General features: G+C 35.8%; 1 protein-coding gene across 3 annotated transcripts in view; it reads right to left on the bottom strand.

Annotated features, from left to right (window-relative positions):
* The window catches only part of LOC135200671 (mucin-17-like), a 32,435-nt gene that overhangs the window by 5,797 nt on the left and 5,449 nt on the right, over window positions 1–21,189 (bottom strand). Inside the window, exons 2-18 of one of the 3 annotated variants that reach the window (XR_010311346.1) lie at window positions 19,262–19,710; window positions 18,975–19,110; window positions 17,763–17,905; window positions 17,332–17,478; window positions 16,923–17,123; window positions 15,376–15,583; window positions 14,787–14,953; window positions 13,906–14,038; window positions 12,918–13,219; window positions 12,145–12,444; window positions 11,397–11,720; window positions 10,507–10,612; window positions 9,645–10,384; window positions 5,584–7,018; window positions 4,983–5,125; window positions 3,366–3,418; window positions 506–580 (exon numbers count right to left, since the gene is read on the bottom strand). Coding sequence is in view for 2 of the 3 variants with exons in the window: in XM_064229283.1 (XP_064085353.1) it covers window positions 506–580; window positions 4,983–5,125; window positions 5,584–7,018; window positions 9,645–10,384; window positions 10,507–10,612; window positions 11,397–11,720; window positions 12,145–12,444; window positions 12,918–13,219; window positions 13,906–14,038; window positions 14,787–14,953; window positions 15,376–15,583; window positions 16,923–17,123; window positions 17,332–17,478; window positions 17,763–17,905; window positions 18,975–19,110; window positions 19,262–19,426 (4,725 nt within the window). In the remaining variant the exon portion in view is untranslated. The remainder of the gene's footprint in view (window positions 1–505; window positions 581–3,365; window positions 3,419–4,982; window positions 5,126–5,583; window positions 7,019–9,644; window positions 10,385–10,506; window positions 10,613–11,396; window positions 11,721–12,144; window positions 12,445–12,917; window positions 13,220–13,905; window positions 14,039–14,786; window positions 14,954–15,375; window positions 15,584–16,922; window positions 17,124–17,331; window positions 17,479–17,762; window positions 17,906–18,974; window positions 19,111–19,261; window positions 19,711–21,189) is intronic. The other 2 variants (XM_064229288.1, XM_064229283.1) reach the window with 2 other exon arrangements.

Genomic DNA, 21,189 nt, shown 5'->3' on the forward strand with positions numbered 1-21,189 from the left:
ATTTTATAATCCTTGCAATAGCATTTTGATGACTTATGAGGCAGAAGAAATGTTCCAAGCTCACAAAAAGCAGACCAACATTCAAAAGACATTTCATTACAGATTCAAAGCCTACAATGTTCCATCACAAAACCCAAGATATTTACTTCATTCATCATTACATAGGCATTGCAATTTAATCTTTTTACTCCATGAACAACAAAAGACAGTGTACTCGGTACAATTTTGAAAGAATGTGTGCCATTAATTATTTATCTTAACTATGCAAGTACTGTAGTACTACTCCAAACAAATAGATTCTGGGCATTTTAAGGACCGTTTTTTGCACCTTTGGAAGGTTTCAGTTGTCATTACAAAATGCATTACAAAAGGCTCATCAACTGCAAAATTAATTTCAATTATTTTCAGAGCTGCTTTCTGAAGAGTTACTTATTCCATGTCTACTAGTTACTCGGTCCATAATGGGATAACATCGCCGTACAGAAAAATAAAATCTACCTCTTACCTTATCTTCAGGGTCCTCTTCTGATTGCCCTATTGTAAAGCCAAGATCTGGATTCTTCTCAATTACTACTGGGAACTGTGAATTGAAATTAAACAGTATTAAACAGTGAAATAAGCCTAGGACAACTTCACGAACAAATGAGTATAGCATTACTCTCTCTTAAACAAACACAGACATAATAATTTAAAAATTATAAAAATAAGAATAGCACATCAAAGACAACCAGACAGTATTATAATACCTGAACAATCTGATGTAGAACAAGGCCTACCTCATACAAAAAAAAGAGGAACTGGCCAAATCAATCAATCAGTGCTTCTCATATCCAAATAATGAAATTCCAAGATACCCCAAAATGCCCATCTACAATGGGTCTTGTAAACTTTCAATGAAAAATGACACAGGCACAAGATATTTTATGTGAAAAACTTAGGGCTGTATCAGAAAGATACAACTCATTTTTAGAAACTGAAAACCAGCTACATGAGCTATCATAAATTACATGCATAAAAACTAGAAAAAGCCCTTTAGCAAGCAGTTTCTTTTTATATAAAATAAAAAAGCATTGTTAACTAGGTCAGCAATTCTGTTACTGTATTAGTAATAACACCAAAAGGCAAAATATTTCTGCATGTCCGCCTGGACTTCATAAACTGGAAATATTCACATGAAAGATTTAATGCTTATGCAATGCAATGCAAATACCCTATCAGTGGTTCACTTCAATACAGAATCTTCTATTTTCTCTATTGGCAGCAGAAATTGCATAAACAATGTATCAAAGCTTACATTCATGCATAAATATTCTTCATACATGATTTACAGGTAAGTAAATTGTCTTGTAATAAATCATTATAAAAGATTAATTGATTGATCAGTAAAACTATACATAACAGAAATTCACAATACACAACTCCAACAATGTTTTAAGAAAAAAACTGAGATTATAACATACTGACTGACCACAATTATTGAAACTGTTTTAACTTTGATTTTTATCATGAAGGCACAGAACAGCGTAGCCACCAAAGTCCTGGTGTCTTCTTCTTTCCCACTGTCATCCTCCACCAAACCTCTTCTCTCAATATCTTCCTTCACTTTATCTGGCCATCTAATTCTCTGTTTCCCTCTCGATCTCCTTCCTCTAAAGGGTTTCTTCCATGCCCTATTCATTCCCTCCTTGTATCCATCCTCAACACATGCCCATGCCACCTCAATCTTTACTCTTATTACCTTTGTAATCTTTACTAAGCCTGCCCTTCTTATTTCGTCATTTTCAAATCTCTCAAGCAGCAATATTCCCATAATCCACCTCAGCATTCCCATCTCTCTTCTCTCAAGCTGCTTTACTTTCTCTTTTCTTCTTAGAGCCCAGTTTTCTGATCCATACATTAACACTGGTCTTATCCCTGTGCTATAGATCTTGACTTTTAGCTTGATTGGCATTTTCTTCTCAAATACTACTCCCGCTACCTCTCTCCACTTCCCCCATCCAGCTTTAATCCTACTGTCAACTTCAGCCTCATGATGCTCATGTTTTCAAGTCTCAGCACGGACAGAAAAAAAAATCTTTTGAAATTCCACAAATTAACAACCAACACTAACAAAATAATTAGACCATTCATAAAAACTCCTGAAGTGCAATCACAAACTATCTGAAGTGAAGAACTTTCCTAATTCATGCAGTTTGAGAAGATGGCTGAAGCAGCTCAAGTTTCTGTTCAGAGCAATAAAAAAATTCCAAATATACGTATACCCATATTTGAATCTACACTAAATAACAAGAGTAGAATAAGCACTATAACATCAATAAATTTTTGCTTCTTAAAAAAAATACTACTTCATCCTATCCACTGGATTCTATCCAGTGTGACTAATGTTCTACTATAACTACTTACCTAAAAAAGCAGAAGTATGACTAGATATACATATTACAATAAAGTTGCTGACATGACAACAGAATCAAATTCCCAGTCAAGTGTAAAAAAAAAACCCAGTTCTTAAATGTGAGAGGAAAATTGGAGCAAAGAAAAGCTAAGGGAGACTGATAGAGCACAAAGATAACAAAGAGATTGGATGAAAATGGGGGACAAATCAATGCACTTGGGGTTGAAGATATCCTTCAAATATTGTTTGGTACTAGCCATTGTGTGCTGTAGCACACAGAAGGTAGGCTAATAAAAGAAAAGCTTGAACAGATCATAAAAGTTGTGGCAAAGTTCCTTCCAAAGAGATCTGTATTACCACAAATTGATCAAAAGTAATCTCAGATATGGCTTTGAAAAAAATCTGTGATCCTCCACACACAAAAACAACCATAAGCTTATCATGCACAGACTAAATTTCACCAACTATTTAGATGCAATTTAAACTTTGGCCTATAAAGTTTAGATTTACTGTGCAACAAACCAACTTTGGTCTATAAAAGTTCAGATTTACTGTGCAATAAACCAGTGGGGGCATGCGAAAAGTAAAATTTTTGCAACATGAGGACAATGCAATGATGAAAAAGGCAAGCACACAACTTAAATACTGTAATTTTATATATTATACATGAAACTCAATAGAAACTGAAGGTGCTCTGAAACAAAACATGCTGTATGAAGATTCCATGATAGAAAATGCTTTATTAAAGGGAAATCCACAGATCTGGTAGAACCTCCTGACAGAAGAAACTAAGAGAAAGAAAAAGGATCAAACCACAGTGTATATCCACAAACAAACAACCATTTCACAGCCCCTTAGCTGAAACATTTCCACATCCATGACCTTCTGTAGTCAGTACTATATGCCCAACTGAAAAAGATCCCAAACATGTATATATGCCCAAATGAAAAAGATCCCAAACATGTATATTTACCACTTATGATGAAACTTGGAAAATCTCCTCTGAGGTACCCAGAATTTCCTTGTCTGGATGGAAGCATGAAGGGAATGAAAGAGGGAGATCATGAAATGAAAGGGACAAAGACAATGAGACCAGCATCAATCTTATAATGTAGCAGTTACTAGCTGACGGAAGGAAAAAATAACTGAGGCTAAAGTCTGTCATTTAATACAACAGATGTTACCTGCTTCTGGCAAGGCTTACAATAATGTACCTCACTGCATTTGCTGAGTTATGCTTTAGCTACTATTTGTCCTTGAAAAGACTCTTCAACCATGTCTACTTCATACCTTTCATTGGCATGATATACTGCAGGTATGACTACCTACCACTGCACAGCTCACTCTACGTATAGCTACTAGCTATACTTGCTATCATTGCTCTAGTTAGTTAAAGCAGTACTTTAACCCAATCAATAAGGTGTTTATGACTAAAACTGTTGATCTAAACCACGAAACTTGTGAGTGGCTGTAAAGATAATCGAACCAATGACCTCAGCTTGTTACAACACACTTAATGACACAAAATCTTCTCTTTAAAGTTTAAATTCATACCAAAGAGAAACAGTTCCATTACAGCTAAAATTAATTTGAAAACCCTAAAAGAAACCACAAACTTAGTACTACGTATAGTGAGCATGATACAAATGACAACTTGGTGGATTATATGAACCAGTGGTACACAGTCCTTTTCCCAATTTCCAAATCCTTTCCATAGGATGAGGCCTGTTAAAATCTACTTAAGAGTTATCATCAGAAAGCTTGAACAAATGTTGCATAGCTACGGTGGACTTTCCTTCTATGGGAGCCCAAATGATTTACACTGTCATAAAAAATGAAGTTTAGCAAAAACACAAGACATATCCTTCCCACAATCTGGACAAATTACTGGTTTCAGACAATATAACATCAATTCAACATTTATCCACCTTTCTCATTTGCCATATCTTGGTCTCTAACATTTTATCCATTTCTTCTTTTCTCACAACAGCCAAAGGAATGTGATAAATGTTTCACATAGCCCACACACCGTCCATTACTTGAAAGAAATTAATGTATCACTTCAATCCAAACTTTAAATCTTCACCACAAAACACCTAACAGCACTTAGGAAATTTCAAAACCTTTATTCCAGCAACTTATACTATGTGCCCTCATTTAAGCAATGCCCTTTTTAATAGTTACAATAGTACTTCTGATAATAATTATCATTTACTGGTATTATTCTTTTCCCACATCTGAAAATTTCTTCGGTCTCAAGTACAAACGATCACGACTATGCCAGAGGACTAGCACTGTTTACAGAGTAGCTGCTAAAACTTGCAACATAGTATACTTGCATTTCTACAGTATGGCAACACTGCCTTTTATAAATATCTGGTGTTTAGCTTACCATGAAACAACCACTAATTTCAAATTTTAAGCCTTACAGTACAAAGCCTGAGCGAGCATAAGCTATCCTAATTGCAAAATAAAAAACAAATACTGTGCTCGAACATCACCAATGCTAAGAATGCCATGACCTCAAAAGCCAAAAACCTTAACATCAGCTTTGAACTGTTAATGTGTTAGTGAAGCCCAATGTACGTACATTCTGACATACCACTCGAGCATTCTTGTGTTGCCCAAACATCCAGGCTGTGCTATTCTTCCCTCCATCTGGACTCTGGGAAGATGCAGGAGTTATGCGGTGTTTGCTGGATGCGGGGGCTGGCAATCTTGAACTGGATAATCCTGTAAACGTTCAAAAGACCAGAGAGCTAGAATATCAATATTTAAAAACAACCATAAAGTAAATTTCTTTCTCACAAATATCTAAAAAGGGAAAACCCTCCTTTTAGGTATCTCTTAGGGATGGACAAGGCATTGAACAAATGCTAGTTAGGGGATAAATAAGTCCTACAGACAAGGAGGAGACAATTTTTGGGGACAACCCTTTTGCTCTAACATCACAGATTGAAGAGGAAAAATGCAATCCTCCTACTTATTCCAGTGGTCTTGTGAGAAGCACTGTTACAAATCTCAGTTCATATTTCCTGCTCCAAAATGTTTATTTTTACCTCCAGCAAATATTGTGTTTAAGGAAAAATTAATTATGATAATGTATTTTCCAATTGATGTGGGTCAGGTAATATAAAATAAAACTGTTAGAAACAAAAGAAAACATTCCACAGAAAAAAGAATGCACTTACCAGATGTCATTGGGATGCGTGAACCTGAGCCTGTTGAGGAGACAGAACTCCTAGACCCAGGGTTGTTCAGGTGACTGGACGAGGAAGTTGATGATGGTAGAGGAATACCAGGTGTATTAATAGCTGCATTGACTGAAGGTGGACGGATCCCACTTGTATATCCCGGGGGCTGCAATTGTGATGTCTGAGGAGGCTGAAGTTGTTTTCCAGTAGACAAAACTGGGCTGCTGGTATGCATGCTTGGGGGACGTATTCCACCTGCATAGCCTGGTGTTTGAAGCCTAGAACTTGATGTGTGACTTGCACTTACTTGAGACAATGGTTTTCTGACATCAACTCCAATATTTTTTGGAGTCTCACTACGCAAACCAGGAACCGGAATACCAGAGCTTAAGCCACTATTGCTGCGACCTTGGGAAGCTAAGGTTGGAATTCCTGTAATGTTATTAGTTGGAAGGCTACTACCACTGACTAGGTTTGTGCTGGTGGGACTATATGCACTTGACATTGGAAATTTACTACTATTATTAAGGTTTTCCTTTCCAAGATTACTTGATGAGCGCACCATTCCAGCCATTAAAGGAATACGAGAATCACCAACAGTTTGGGGTTCTTGAATTAAACTGCTTGAACTATGTCCTGAATTAGACAGGAGTGGTTTACGAGGTTCTTGGGTAAACTTGGAGTTGTTAAACATGTTATCAGGACTTCGAATATTGTTTCCATAAGCAGGAATTCGAGAATCTCCAGCAACTGGTTTATTTTGGCTTGATACAAAATTATTTGGCCTCACCATAGGAATCTGAGACTCGGTCAAACCTTTAGGAGCTTGTGAAAGGGAACTTGTGCTTCGTCCTGAACTGCTTAGAGTGGGGATCCTAGTTTCAACAGGACCATGAGATTCATTACTCAGAGTATTTGTGTCACGGCCTTTGTTGTCAATGACTGGCAATCGTGATTCATTGTGGTTGTAAGCACGGTTAGGGAGATGTGAGTCATGGTTATTATGACCTGAATGAACATCTGAGCTCAGGGAAGGAATCCTAGACAGTGGCTTGGGTCCAGTCTTTGGGGGAGAAACACTGTTTTCTGATGTAGTCTGTGCTACAGATTCTGACTGTGGAGCAGACTCCTCATCCTGTTTAGAAGTGGAGAGCAAATTAGGTCTATGGGGAGTTGGATGTAAAACTTCTCCACGAGGCTGGTCTTGAGTGAAATTTGTCAACCCACTCACACTGGTGGGTGCTGTTTCACTGGCTGCTGTTACTGTTGACAAACGAACACTTGCATTTTGAGATAAACTGGTTGATTGTGAATATTGTGATGAAGGAGGTTCGTTTGATATAGCCACAGTAGCAGATGGCAATGCTGATGAACCAGTAACAGACACCTTTGGTGGTGGACTTTCTCCATGTTCCAAAATACTGCTTGTGACCTGCAATAAACATAAGATTTTAGAGCAAGTTGTTTTGGTATACTGAGACGCCTCAATCAAGATGAAGGGTTGTAACAGTCATGAAAAACACAAGTTTATTAGAGAAGACTAGAATAAGCAAACACAACCTATGCTAAGTAGTAAACTTTGTGAAGACACTTCCCATAATGGATATATCAATCCAATACAGTATATTATCACATGGCAACACTGCATATAAAACATTTTTTTATACATCAAATTCATACAAAAAGTTTATATAAGAGTATGCTTAAACATACCACTGCAATGGGCAGAAAATAAGCTTCAAACATAATTGCTTGTAAAATTCCTCAGAACTTGTCATCTTAGAAATTATAAGATACGGTTACTTTTGATGACAGTGTCAGTTGTGAGTAACTAAGCCAAAAGTTAACTTTAGCCTGAATGGCTCCACTCAGCATTGTTGGTAAATATGTAAACACAACTTGGTTACATTAGCAAGATTTTCACCAACTCACAGGAGTATTCATCTAGATATTCATCTGGCATAATATCAAGATACATTGAAGAATTGTGGTGTATGGATGCAGTAAAGCAAAATAAAAGACGCAAAATATACAAAAATAATTCATTACCACATCACACCATGTATCAAATACTCTGATTTTAAATAATGTCAATGCACAGAGAACAAGTAAAAGAGGATATAGAACTGAATGGACAATTAAATCAGAGGATATAAAACTAAGTGGACAGTTAAAAGAAAACAGTATCAGCCTGGATAATGTTGACTCCAATGTTGGACTACTGGTAAATCAGAATCCTCACAATAAAAAAGAAAAAAAACCTATGCTGTAGAGGCATGTGCTTTTAGCAAAAAAAAAAAAAAAAAAAAAAAAAAAAAAGTGCACAAACGCAAAGATACAATTACAAGATTTTTAGATGCATGGATAAATTGCATTAAGAAGATAATTTCACATATGAGTAAGTTGCAGAGATGTAGCTCTTAGAGGATGGAAAACACAGCAATAGTACCAGCAGCGCTGAAGTAAGTAGAGAAGCAATTGTCAGAGAAGCAGCCAATATGGAAGAGGTAGGAGGACACTCACCAGTGGGAGAATAGACGAAAGGTATGGATGAGGACTTGGACTACATGGAAATTTGCTCAGACAATGAATATGACAGAAGAGAACAGAACATGCAGGATAATTCAGCCCTAGATGAGAAAATATACATAAAAAAAGAATGATAATTTTCATTATGATTTTTTACACTTACAAAATCGTCATTGTAATGTGGGAGAAAGTAACTGCAATAAATGTGGACATATAAGTGACTAACAAAAAGATGGGGAGACAAAAGACAAAAGTCCCTTGCAGTGGCCCTTCAGCCCCAGCAATAGTACCTTCCGCTTATACTTTCCATTTGTTCCTCTTATTAAAGAGCAAATGCTTTCAGCAAGGCTTTGAAGCCCTTAAAATATGATTATGATCAATTACTTATGATAATAATTAAGCATATACCATACAACCAAGAAGTATAATCAGTATAAAAACCAATGCCAAATAATTCAGGGAAGCATTTGAGTACGGAATTTATCCCAATAAGCCAAATCATTACTTGTACCTGCTAGTACCAGTCAGATAACTACAGTTTAATTTACATTAGGTAAAAATAAAGCTTTGTAACACAAGTAGACCATCGATTTCTGGTAGTCACTGGTCTGGAAGCTCCTGTAATCCGGACAAAATTTTGATCAAAACTTTAAAATGACTGCCGCCACTGGCCTCATTTACTGGGTGGCTGACGGATACACCAAGTGTTCTGGTGCTCATTTTGTTTCTTTACTTTGTTAATCCTGGCAGTGTTTGTTGAATATTGTTACATTATTTGTCAATTTTTCTGATACTTTTGGTAAATCTTAAGAAAAAGCATTTGGTAAGAATTTCTATAAATAAGCATATACTGTACAGTATTATCAATATAGAATATCTTGCTGAACTACATGATATAGGTCTAATATTGAGCAAACGATTCACACACTGCACAAATGACAAAGTATCATAGCAGTCGATTTTGCATGAAAAATGGGAATGGCCAGATCCAGGAAAACTAGTACAGTAGAAGGTAGTAACTACATATTCAGAAGATGCATCCCTTCATAATTACATTACAATAACTTGTTAAATTTTCCCTATTAATTTTGTTTAATTAATCTAGTTTCACTGATATAGGTATGGGTGAGATGCTGGTTTCTTTTTTCAGCACTGAATGCCCTGTTGGTCCCATCTGCTGAAATTTTTTACACTGATACTGAAACAGAAACCTGTACAGTAAGTACTAGTACTAATAAACTTCTACACTAGTATTTAATTATCTAAGTTATATTTAATATTTGTTTTGTGTGTGTTGACAAGAATGGGATCATCGCTGGTCCAGAAAAATAGAAAATCTGGCATGACCTAGGAACAACGATGCCAAAAAATCGATGGTCTACTTGTATAAGCTGCTTATAATATTCCATGAACCTGTAAAATGTAAAATTACTAATTCTTATATCCAGTTAATCAGATTAATTCTCTGGCACATACTTCAATAGAGAACATAATTCAAGAGAGCACAAAACAAAGGTAACCTCAATTACCTGATCAATAATGGATACAAGTCCATTGCTTTCTTGTCGATGATCACCGACTCCTCCAGAATTTCGTTGGTCTGTGGTTCGTACTGAACTGCTTCCTAATATATCTTGACTTCTATACATATGAAGATCCCGTTGTTTAGTAGGACTGCTGACGTTTAGTCCCATATATGACATCGCTCGAGTTGGGGCTGGTGGTATACCAACAGTATTAATTGGGGCAGCCAAAGAACCTGGACGCTGATCTTGAGGAAGTCTGTTGAGCAAAGCTGAGTCAGCAAGAGATCCAAGAGCTAGAGACCCTGGTCTTTGCGCTGCTAACCCAACCATCTGTTTCTCTAGCTGCGCACCAGTAGCGATGGATGCTGGTCGACCATGAGGCGAAGAATGAGACGCAAGATCTTTTGCATGTGTATCAAATGGGTGCTGCCTTGTGTAACTTGACATCTGAGTGGAATACAGCTGCTGTGAACTGTACAATGGGGAAGAAGTTTTTGACTGCTGCACTATTCCTGCATGAGAGTGACGGTCCCCAGCCTTGTACATATTGGAAAAGGGATTTGCTTGTAAGGTGGGTATAGAATAAGGAGAACTGGGGGACTTCAAATCTGGGAGAGGCCCTGGACTAGATGGACTTAGAGGAGAGGATGGCGTGGAAGGCATTGTGAAGTTTGAATCTGTGTTTTGTGGTGATGTTGGAGAACTTGGACCAGTAGCATTTGCACTGGTTAACTCTTCTGAAACTGAAAAACAAAAGTGCTTTTTTGAAAAAAGTATTTATAATTTGTATCCCTTTATATCAATTAATTCTACAACATACAGACATTAATACAAACAAGATACATAAAAACTAACACTGACTTACTTTGCTGGGAAAGGCTTTTACCATTGCCATAACCACTATCACTTGAACTGCTGGTGTCAACAATCTCCTCTTCGGATGTCACTTTACCAGAGACTGTAGACAAAGTCTGTAACATTTAAAAAATTTACATATAAGAACATGTCATATTACAAAACATACCACATATCAAAGTAATTTTGAGATTATCTATGACAAGTTCATCTTCAAACGGCACAAAAAGCCAAGCAATCTGTCACAAAATGAGGTAAGTGAAAACTTGATATGGTAAAGTTGAAGTAGTTGGACAACAAAGTAGGTAGAGATCAAATTTGATTTGATTTGAGTTATACAGATTTCTGGCATGATGCCAAGCACTGGGGCAACTAAGGCCATTCAGCACTGAAACAGAAATTGACAGTAAAAGGTTACAAAGGTGTAACAGGAAGAAAACCTCACAGCTGCACTATGAAATAATTGTTATGAGAGGGTGGACAGTAAGACTGAAGAAAGAATATGAACGGAGGTACAGTAAAAGGAATGAAAGTAGTTGCAGCCAGGGGCCGAAGCAACGCTGCAAAGAACCTTAATTAATGCCTACATTGCACCGAATGAGGTGCACTGACGGCACTACCCCCGTAGACTATTATAAAGAATTACTTTGCTATTAGAAAGTAAAAAAGAAGAAAATAAAACTTAGGTTTATGCAACATTCAAAATATTGTATTTTTTCCATGCTTTGAAAGTCAGAACACTGGTATCAATGGATTAATATTGTGCACCCAATATGTCCTTTAATGAATGAAATTAAGTAGGTACTCAAATCATAAGCCCAGAATAAAACTGGTAAACTTAGCATATATCCAGTTATAAATGATAAGCATTATTCATGATAGTAAAATTGAACAACAAACCTGTCTAGAGGGAAGATCTTTCACTGTGAGACCAGAGGCAGCTGCCATGCCTCTAGGTGAGGATGGAACTTCTACACTGGCTTCCTGGAAATCAGCAGCATGCCTTGACATAACAGCAGCTATGTGATACGGCGGAGGCTTCTTTATACGTTTGTCTGGAGAATCACCTGGGGATTCTCCATCAGGTGCTGATGACACTGATGTATGTTGAGGTGACAGTGATGACTTATCAGCAATACTTGGTGTCACAATTACCTCACCACTTGAAGAAACTTTATTCACTTCATTTGGCTGTTTATCAACAGTGTGGTTAACAGCAACAACCTGATAAAAAAAAAAAAAAGTCCAGGTTTGAGGATAACACATTAAAAACGACAAAAATGAATCTATAAACATCGCAATTGAGAACAATCTTAAACTACTTCATTTTTTCCTAGATATGGTGTGCAACTGATTTCCTAAAGCTAATGGAGTTTGTGATTGCTGGCAGCAACAAGTTGGTCTCAAAATTCAAGTCTCCTTTGGCCATTCTTTTCTTCCACATGAGAGAGAGAGAGAGAGAGAGAGAGAGAGAGAGAGAGAGAGAGAGAGAGAGAGAGAGAGAGAGAGAGAGAGAGAGAGCGCTATTGTTACACAAAAATTCCACTAAAAGATAGAAGTATTCAAAAAAAAGCACTAACAGGCACAAGAATTGTTATAATCACTGGTGATATATGTACGTACATGAAATAAATAAAAGTTCTCTAACCTGTGCATGTCCAAACACTTTCCGATCCCCAATGGCATATGGTTGCTCTTGAGTACTCAAGGTTTTTGGCCCACAAGATGTAGTATCAGTGACATCCCCATTCATACTATTTGCTGCACTGGAAATAGGCGTGTTGCGTACATTGCGTGCTTCTCGCAAGAGTGGACGTTCTTCCATTTGAGGTTCTACTACAGTCAAGGAACTATCTTCTGCATCTCTAGAATCGTCAAGTGAATTAGACTGGTCTGTGGCTGCATTTGCTGCTGCTAACAATGGTTGCTTCACATCAGCATTGGTCTCCTGAAACAGCAATATTGCCTTAGCACAAATAAATCATGAACTATCAAAATCCTTCTTGACAGCAAATGCACATCAGCAGCCAACTTGAAAGTGAAATCTGGTTTAAAATGTTTTTTTTTTTCCAGTGATTAAAACTTATCGTCTGTTGAACTGGCAATTACAATTACATCAACACATTACTACTAAAAAATCAGTAGTTTACAAATTAGATTGGCATACATATTTATTTTCTAGGTACTACTGTATACTCAATGTACACATTTTCAACTTTTTTTTAGTTTTCTTGTTTCTACTTAAAATACTGAATAACCCTGCATTAGAAGAAATTTTTTTATACTATTTCATACATTGAAAGTGCTATGAATGAGTACTATGTACGCAAACATTCCTATACAAGAACAGAGCAGTTTAAGATTATGCAACACAAGATGCTTTGTAATTACAAAAAGAAACAACACCTCTAGCAATCTAACCTTAGAAACTGGCTCCATCTCCATTTCCTCTTTGGCAGGTATTACAACGGAGGAAGCAGAAACTTTATTTGAATCTTGTGTGCGACCCAAAACAAACTGGCGGGAGGCATCTTTCTGCAAGCTGTTCAGATTGCGAGCATGCTTGGCTAAGGCCTTTAGTTCCTTGGGATAAGGTGTGGGCGCACGAGTCAGGCGACCTGGCTTGTCAACATCTCCATCAAATGCAAACTTGATAAGAGTTTTAGCTTTCCTCTGCTCATCCCAACCTTGTCCAGGGAAAGTATCAGCCTCCACAACAGCTTCTGTAAAAGCAAGGGTTCATTTGGTAAGATTCCCAACTAGTACTCAACAACGATCATTTATCTGTAATACATTGCAGATACAACCTATATTCCAACCCAACAATAAAAATTGGAATGAGTTTCCTCCACCATCTATAACTAAGACACATGAAACAACAATTACAGATGACAAAAATACGTAAGCCTGTTTTCTACATTAAAAAAAAAAGCTAATACAAACTGTCTGGAATGGATAATAAATTACCCTCAACTTATGACCTATCTGATTTATGTCTAAGGGTGATTGAACCTAAAACTCAAAAGAAATTTGATGTCATCCACAATGTAACTGGTTGTAGTTGGAGGGGCATTTTGAACAGATAAAGAATAAACTTTCTGTGTGAAAAATATCTTGTCTTTGAATTTTTACATGAGCATCAAAGTATCAAAACACAAGGCAAACTCTCAGTAGCAACCCTTTGGTTGTCAATAACCTTACATCTATTCCAAGAACCAGTCTTTTACAATCACACTTTTATCATCACTCGTATAATTCATGACAGATTACAAAATAATGGGTGGTTATTGTTTCAGTGAAAAAAAATGACCTTCTACAGCCAGGTCTCAACTCTTCCCTGAACACTGCAACGGCTCCTCTCACCCGTCAACACCGTACATCATCCTTCCACATCCCGCTGTTACCTCACCTGGCTGAAAAGAACGTTGCTGCTGGGGTAACATGAAGCACGTAAGGACTCTCTGACCCGTTTCTGGTAAAGTTTCTGATTGGAGCTGCACTTGAGGTTTATTCTGGTTCTCTGAGAGCCACAGAGCTCGCAGCTATAGGAAGCACAAGGGCGAACATGGTTAAAACAGTACCACTTATATAAAAACTTACGACAGACCAAAAAAAGCAGTTTACACTGGCAATTTCAAACAACCCTAGTTATGACTGACTGTTAATGCAATTCAAAGGTATTAAACTACACGTTCAAGTGTATTATTTTAACAAAATCTACAACAAAATATGTTGGATACACTACTTGCATACTTCCTTTAATCCATGCTCTTAGTGAGCCCTTTGACTATTCAAATCAACTTCTGAATGGAATTGTGAAAACACAGGCAAACTCAGTAATGTAGTTAGTTTTTTATCTATCTTGGAAGAAATAGTCAACAATCATACCGAATTTAAACAAATATTATTAATATATTAATATATAAAAAAGTTCCCAAGCTTGAACTCAAAATCTTATATGAAAATAAAATCAACTAGTATACGTACTATGTATATAGTATTCATAACAACTAACAATTTCATAACAATAAAATAGTCAAAGGGTTGATAAGTACAGTTTTTAATAACCTCTTGTTTTCAAAGCAAATTTTCAAACACTTTAAAAAGTAAAAACCAAACACTTTAAAAGTAAAAAGTTTATGTTATTGAAACTTTATTACCATATATTCTTCTTTTATTATCAACTGCTAACTTAATTAATAAATGCAACCCTACTTCATTCACTAAGAAGATACACAATGCAATGACTGTATTCAAGCAACATGTAAAATTTTGTTCTCAATTCCATACCTTCAACTTTGTTAATGAAACAGGAAGATGATGAATGAGATTGGCACACAAGTTGAGGACAGCAAGCTGCGGCAGATGTCCCAGTTCTGCCGGCACACCGGTCAATCTATTTGATGCTGCTGTCAACACAGTAAGCCGGGAACAAGACCCTAACTCGGGAGGCAGTTCTTAAGGGAAAAAATAGAATAAAATCAGTCTCCACAATTATGAAAGGAATCACAATACATACAGTATATCTGAAGAGATTTTATTCAAATTACTTTAATCACCACAAGTATACAATGTCTTAAGTATATTCAGATTATACTCAGGATTTCAGGAGAATTCCGATGTAAACCATCACAACAGCAATGTACGTAATTGAAAACTGCAAATACCCATAAGTAAATTGGCATATTTCTAAGAGAAGTACTATACCCTTCATAAATATAGGACAACTGGTGATTCATCAGCAATTTATACTATCTATTAAAAGAAGTTTACATCAAATATAGCCAAAATCCCCTTATTTACAAATTCTGAGAAAAAATAAATAAAATAAGGCCATTTCTCAGTATCTGAAAAAAGATGCTTCACACACAATAAACACCTGTTAAAAGGTTATCATCAATATGAAGCGTATGTAGAGCACGCAGCAGTCCGATGGATGCTGGCAATGTTTCCAAATCATTCTGTGTAACAACCAGCTCTTCTAATGAAACCAAACCACCAATAGATTCTGGCAAATGAGTCAGGGCATTGTCATCCAATCTCAAAACTTGCAGTTGTCGACATCCACCAAATTTCTCTGGCAACTCCTGCAAAAAGTCAAATTGAAAGTGCAATGTACAGTAATACCCCGAACTTGAACGAGGTTAGGTTCCAGACCCCCTCACGCAAGGGGAAGTTTCGTGGAAGTTTGGCATGGTCTCTAAAAATGCTAATAAATGCTTACTTCTAAGGTTTGAACAATACATATGACCCTAATCATGCTCCCTAAACATCAAGGTAACTTAAATGAAATTAAAGTTACTGTAATTTCATTTAAATATTAGCTGGAAAAAGAAATATATGGTTCGCAAAAATATAAGTGTGTGTGAAGATTACATACGTCAACATAGTTGTCTCTTCTTTTCCCCTTCTGAGCAACCAATCTATTTTAAGAAGTCTTCTCAACCACTTTGCTACCCTGACTACGAGAGAGAGAGAGAAAAGATATTCTTTACGAAGTATTAAGGTAACTTTTAAATGAAATTAAAGTTACTGTAATTCCCTTTGAAAGTTAGCTTAATACCTTACCCTTAAAAAAAAAAAAAAAAAAAAAAAAAAAAAAAAAAAAAAAAAAAAAAAAAAAAGACATAAATGGTTGGTAGGTAAACATAGAGGACTGTGTGAAGATTACATACGCGGAGAGATAGATAGAGAGAAATCTGTATTTTTATTATTTAATAGTATTTAATTTACACATAAAAGCTTGAAAACTTACCAAGTACATACAAAAATTGAACAAACACCTTTGCAGGCTTTCTTCAGGATTCAAAAATATTGCATTTGTGTTCACATGTCTGTGAAATACTCGCGTACGATAATTAGTAATGTTCCAATTAAAAGTTTGTGCTATTGTGAATTTGCACAACTCAAAACACGTAAGATTGAGGTAGTACTACTGTAGTGTATTTTAACCATAAAAATACTAACGTTTTACCAGTTCTGCTGTTAAATTGGACTGATAATAAAAAGACTCCTATAAAGAGACTTCAGATGCCTCCAGAATATCAGAAGGACAATGCACATGCACATGGAAGGATAATCTCAAGACTTCATACAGTTTCTTTATAAAAGCTGCATCAAAAGAAATGCATGATAGTTCAGTATACAATATAGATTTGACAATAAAAGAGCCGGGAGTAACAAAATCCTTAACTTTTACTTTTCATTCATTCCCTCTAGTCTCTTCTAAATCTACTGAGCAGCTTCTTTTATTTTGCTTCTTGCTAACTTTCTTATTTCACAAAAGAAAAAACCCTTTAGGCAGGCTTTTTGAGCCTCTACAAATTGGACAACATAACCTTAATAAAATACTTCTACAGATAACTCGTCATAGTTTAGAGATTTTCATTTCATGTCAGCTGTAAAGTTAAAAAACAGTTCAAGTACCTTTAGATAATTGGATGACAGATGGAGGTCTGTCAACTGAGTACAATTTTCAAGTTCTTCCGTCACCCAGTCCACTTTGTTCTTAGAGGCATCTACATGAACTAACTTTTTCAGTCGACCCATAAGTGGTGGAAGGCTCTTGACTTTGTTGTTGTCAAACCATAGTTCAGTTAAATTGCTCAAACTTCCAATTACTTCAGGCTGTAAAATTGAAGGTAATGTGTTAGTAGCCTTTCAAAATATTTTTTGAAATGTATGTACTATTCATGAAAATTCTAATACTACCATGGGCTGTAGATCAATAAAAGTAATTAACAATTCATAAACAAAAATTAACCACTGACAGTTTACATGCAATTTTGTGTGTACATAAGCAAACGGATAATTTTTGTTCCCAGTTAAAGCTTACCAGTTCAGAGAAGTCATTCTGTCCTATATCAAGACGTTGAAGATTAGTTAGACGAGCCATAGACTTAGGGAGCGTATTGAGCTGATTTTCCCTCAGCTCTAATATTCTCAGGCGAGAAAGTCTGCCAAAATTTGCTGGCAAGTACTCCTGCACATTCAAGTATTTTATCAACAGTTAAAATAAAAAAACTAGCATAAATACTATTATGTATATAAATTACAAAATTTCAAGTTATTCAACAGCTTAGCATAAGTTCTTCAAAAGTCAGCTAACTCTAAAAACAGAATAAGGAGTATTTCCAATAAGTCATACAATTGAAAATATGAGTAAAAATTAAGCTACATAAATACCAAATCAATTAAGTCTGGTAAAGTATTTCACCATCACAAAATCATATACGTAATATACTTTATGTAAGATTATTCCCTTACCAAAAATGTATCGTTAAGATAAAGTTCTTGAAGGGACAGAAGCTGAGTAAATCCTTCAGGTAATCGACACAACGGATTGATGCTGGCATCAACAATGCTAAGCTGCTTGCAGCCTTTGATGTTATCTGGGATATCTGATATGGCTGTGGATGGCAAAAAAAAAAAAAAAAATCATGGCATAATGACTACAAAATTCAGGCTCACCAATAGATACAATTCCACTAACATTAACTGGCTTAGCATGTACCATGTACTAGTACTCTTTTTTTTTTTTTTTTTCTTTATTTTCATTATTATCATTATTATTAGTATTTACAAAAATTACAACCTTCACAAGATACAAAGAAATTACAATAGTTTATGCACACACATACACACAAACACACACACAAGGCCTACAGTTTATCACAAAGATTACAAAAACTCATCTACACTACACCTAAAGTGAATTAAAGGAAGCACCCCATCTTGAGACATCTCCAAAAATATTCTAAAACTATGAAAATCATATGGAAATGGTAAGATGTAAATTGCTAAATGTGAATGCAGTCAACCCATCACAATAAACCTGTCTCCATAATTTAAAATTGTACATATAAAGAAAAGAAATAGTACCAGAAAATGTCCATAATCAGTTTTCTTTGTTTTTAGCAAAATTTACAAATAACTACTCTTGGAAACTAACTTGAATTCTACTGGTCAGTTTTCATTTTTCATTAAAGACCTAACCATGTCAAAAAAATGTAATTCTCTGGTCTTATCAGACCACTGTAAAAATAGTGTGCTTGGAATCACCAGCTGGAAATGACAAGGACTAATCTCTGATACATTACAAAAGGGCCCAAATGATTAATAAAAAGACAATCGTCTACTGGCCATTTGACATTCCACATAAAGCTACAAGTCTCTTCTCTTCAGATGTCTCTAGGGACTACAAGCCACAAGATCATCACTGCAAGATACATTGATATAATGCGAAAAGTTGAAGACATCACAATGAATCTTGGGAAAAAAGTTTCATAACTATATTTTTAATAAGTTTGATACAATACTCATTTTCACTTTATAGGACCAATGCAACAAAGAATAGCATTCACACAGTGATAGTAAGTTACTTTCTATCACCTCTAAATAAACAAACATTAAAACATGAAATATGACTTTTAAACCATGCATTAACATATGACAACAATGATGCAAAATCACCCTTACCATTTTTGCTAAGGTCAATTGAAACAAGATTAATAAGGGAAGCCACAGCCGGGGGAAGAGAGGTCAACTCGTTGTCACTAAGTCCAAGCTCTTTGAGGCCATGGCAATAGAAGAGCTGCCGTGGTAATTCACTCAACTGAAAACACAATAACACCTTAAGACATATGTTTACGGTGAAAAGGCTGTTTCTTCATAGGGAAAAATAGTGAATTTTCCAATGAGATACTAAATCAATCTAGTGCTTCATAAAGTCTTATAAAATTTGCAAATGAAACAGCAATAAATACCTGGTTTGAATCCAGCAAAAGCTCCTCTAAAGTTCGCTCAGAGGCAAACACATCAGAGGGGACATCAGTGAGGGCTGCATGCCGATAATCCAAAACGCGAATATCATCGCTCTCAGCTCCTCCCCCACACCCAAGACAAGAAAACAGTGACGGCATCTTAACCATAAAAAAGTTGCCACAATTTGTACTATTCAAAAGTTTGTTATCTTACGAGCTACCTGCCAACTGGCTCACAAACACTGTAGAGCCAACAAACACACATTCTGATTATTGCTTGGTTGGATTTTCTGCTAAAAGCCTTATGCATTCCCCTACTGCAATCTGCACCAATTATGCACACTAGTAATGAGAGCACCTTCTTCTACAGACAGCTGATATGAACCCAGTACACTTGGCTGTGTTGTGTACAGATAGGATTCTTGGACACTTTGCTTCCAAAGCAAGGTAACCTGAGGGGGAAAAGAGGAAAACATTGCATAAGAAAATTAATGATGTATATAACAATACTTGTGATAACTAACTGACAACACTGGAAAATCAGGTAATACTGAATCAGTAATGCAAATAAAACCATCAATAACCTATTCTGCTGGCTAGACTTTTGAGTTTTGCAAGTAACAAATACTGTTCTTGGCAGAAAAAAATAAGAAACATCACTGCACAACAAATTCCATGTTATCCAGAGATTTATAAAATAAAAGTTTGTTTACAGTACTATACATAGTACATATTTCCACTTTTCTCAAGTGAAAATCACTGCTGTATAAATTCCCCCTTTTTTATTAATTTTACCAGCTCACTATACACAGTGTATTCTGTGTTGTACATACTTAAGCATTTACAGTACTGTGTAGTAACAATACAGGAAAAAAATTATAAAACTGTTGATTAACAACTGTTGAGTGATTTTTCACTTTATATCTACGTCTCCAATATCAGCAAGAGCCCTGGGTGTATTATTGAAGACAAACTGGGGATACTTATAAAAATGATTACAAATAATTTGTTCTTGTGGTATGGTACTTTGTATATTACTTGATACTGTACACATAGAGTATTTATACTAAAATACACTGCATTAAAGGAAACAACATGCAATCCAGCATGCTAAGAATACCTTTGAAATAAGACCTTTAATTTTCTTCGGATCTTCATCATCCGAGAATGGAATGGTTCATGTGACTACAAGTTTGATACACTTCTCTTGCCAACACTTCACCAAGCCTTTTATAAATAAAACCAATGCTATAATATTGTAACTGTAACAACTTCTGAACAGTTAATAGCATTAAAACAAAATCCAGTACAGTACCAATACTGTATTTCATATAATTAATATTTACTTGTATGTAATTAAGCTTTTTCCTAAACTCAAAAACTTACTTGCATATCTGAATTATAAATACTGTTACGTACTTACTATACACAATTTATGAGTATAGTAAGAGTGAGAGAGTGAGAGAGAAAGAGAGAGAGAAAGAGTCTTTATAATACTGGTACCAGTTATCCTTTTGGGTCACCATGCTCCTTGTATTGAATTGCACAGAATACGTACCAATTCAATCTTAATACGATTTCAGACTGACTGATAAATTTGACTATGCATAACTTACAAATACAAACTACATACTGCCAAACCATCCTTCATCCAGCCAAGACTTCCAAAACAAATGAAAGGATTAAGTCTAAAGGCAGCTGACAAGCCTTATACAAATGCAAGTCATCCACTATGCTAATACTGTACACACTCACCACTAGTTACTTCCCTTCCTCATCTTCACAGCCTCTCTTCTTGCAAGTCATGTGATCAAAGATAACGGCTGTAATTCTGACTTTCTCAACGTGGCAAATTTCCTATCTTTTCTAATAGTCTTCACTTATTTTCCATTATGCTTAAAACTTAAGGTGCATCTAAATATAAATGTATA

Source organism: Macrobrachium nipponense, chromosome 23 (assembly GCF_015104395.2).
Source record: "Macrobrachium nipponense isolate FS-2020 chromosome 23, ASM1510439v2, whole genome shotgun sequence".
Classification (NCBI taxonomy): Eukaryota; Metazoa; Arthropoda; class Malacostraca; order Decapoda; family Palaemonidae; genus Macrobrachium; species Macrobrachium nipponense.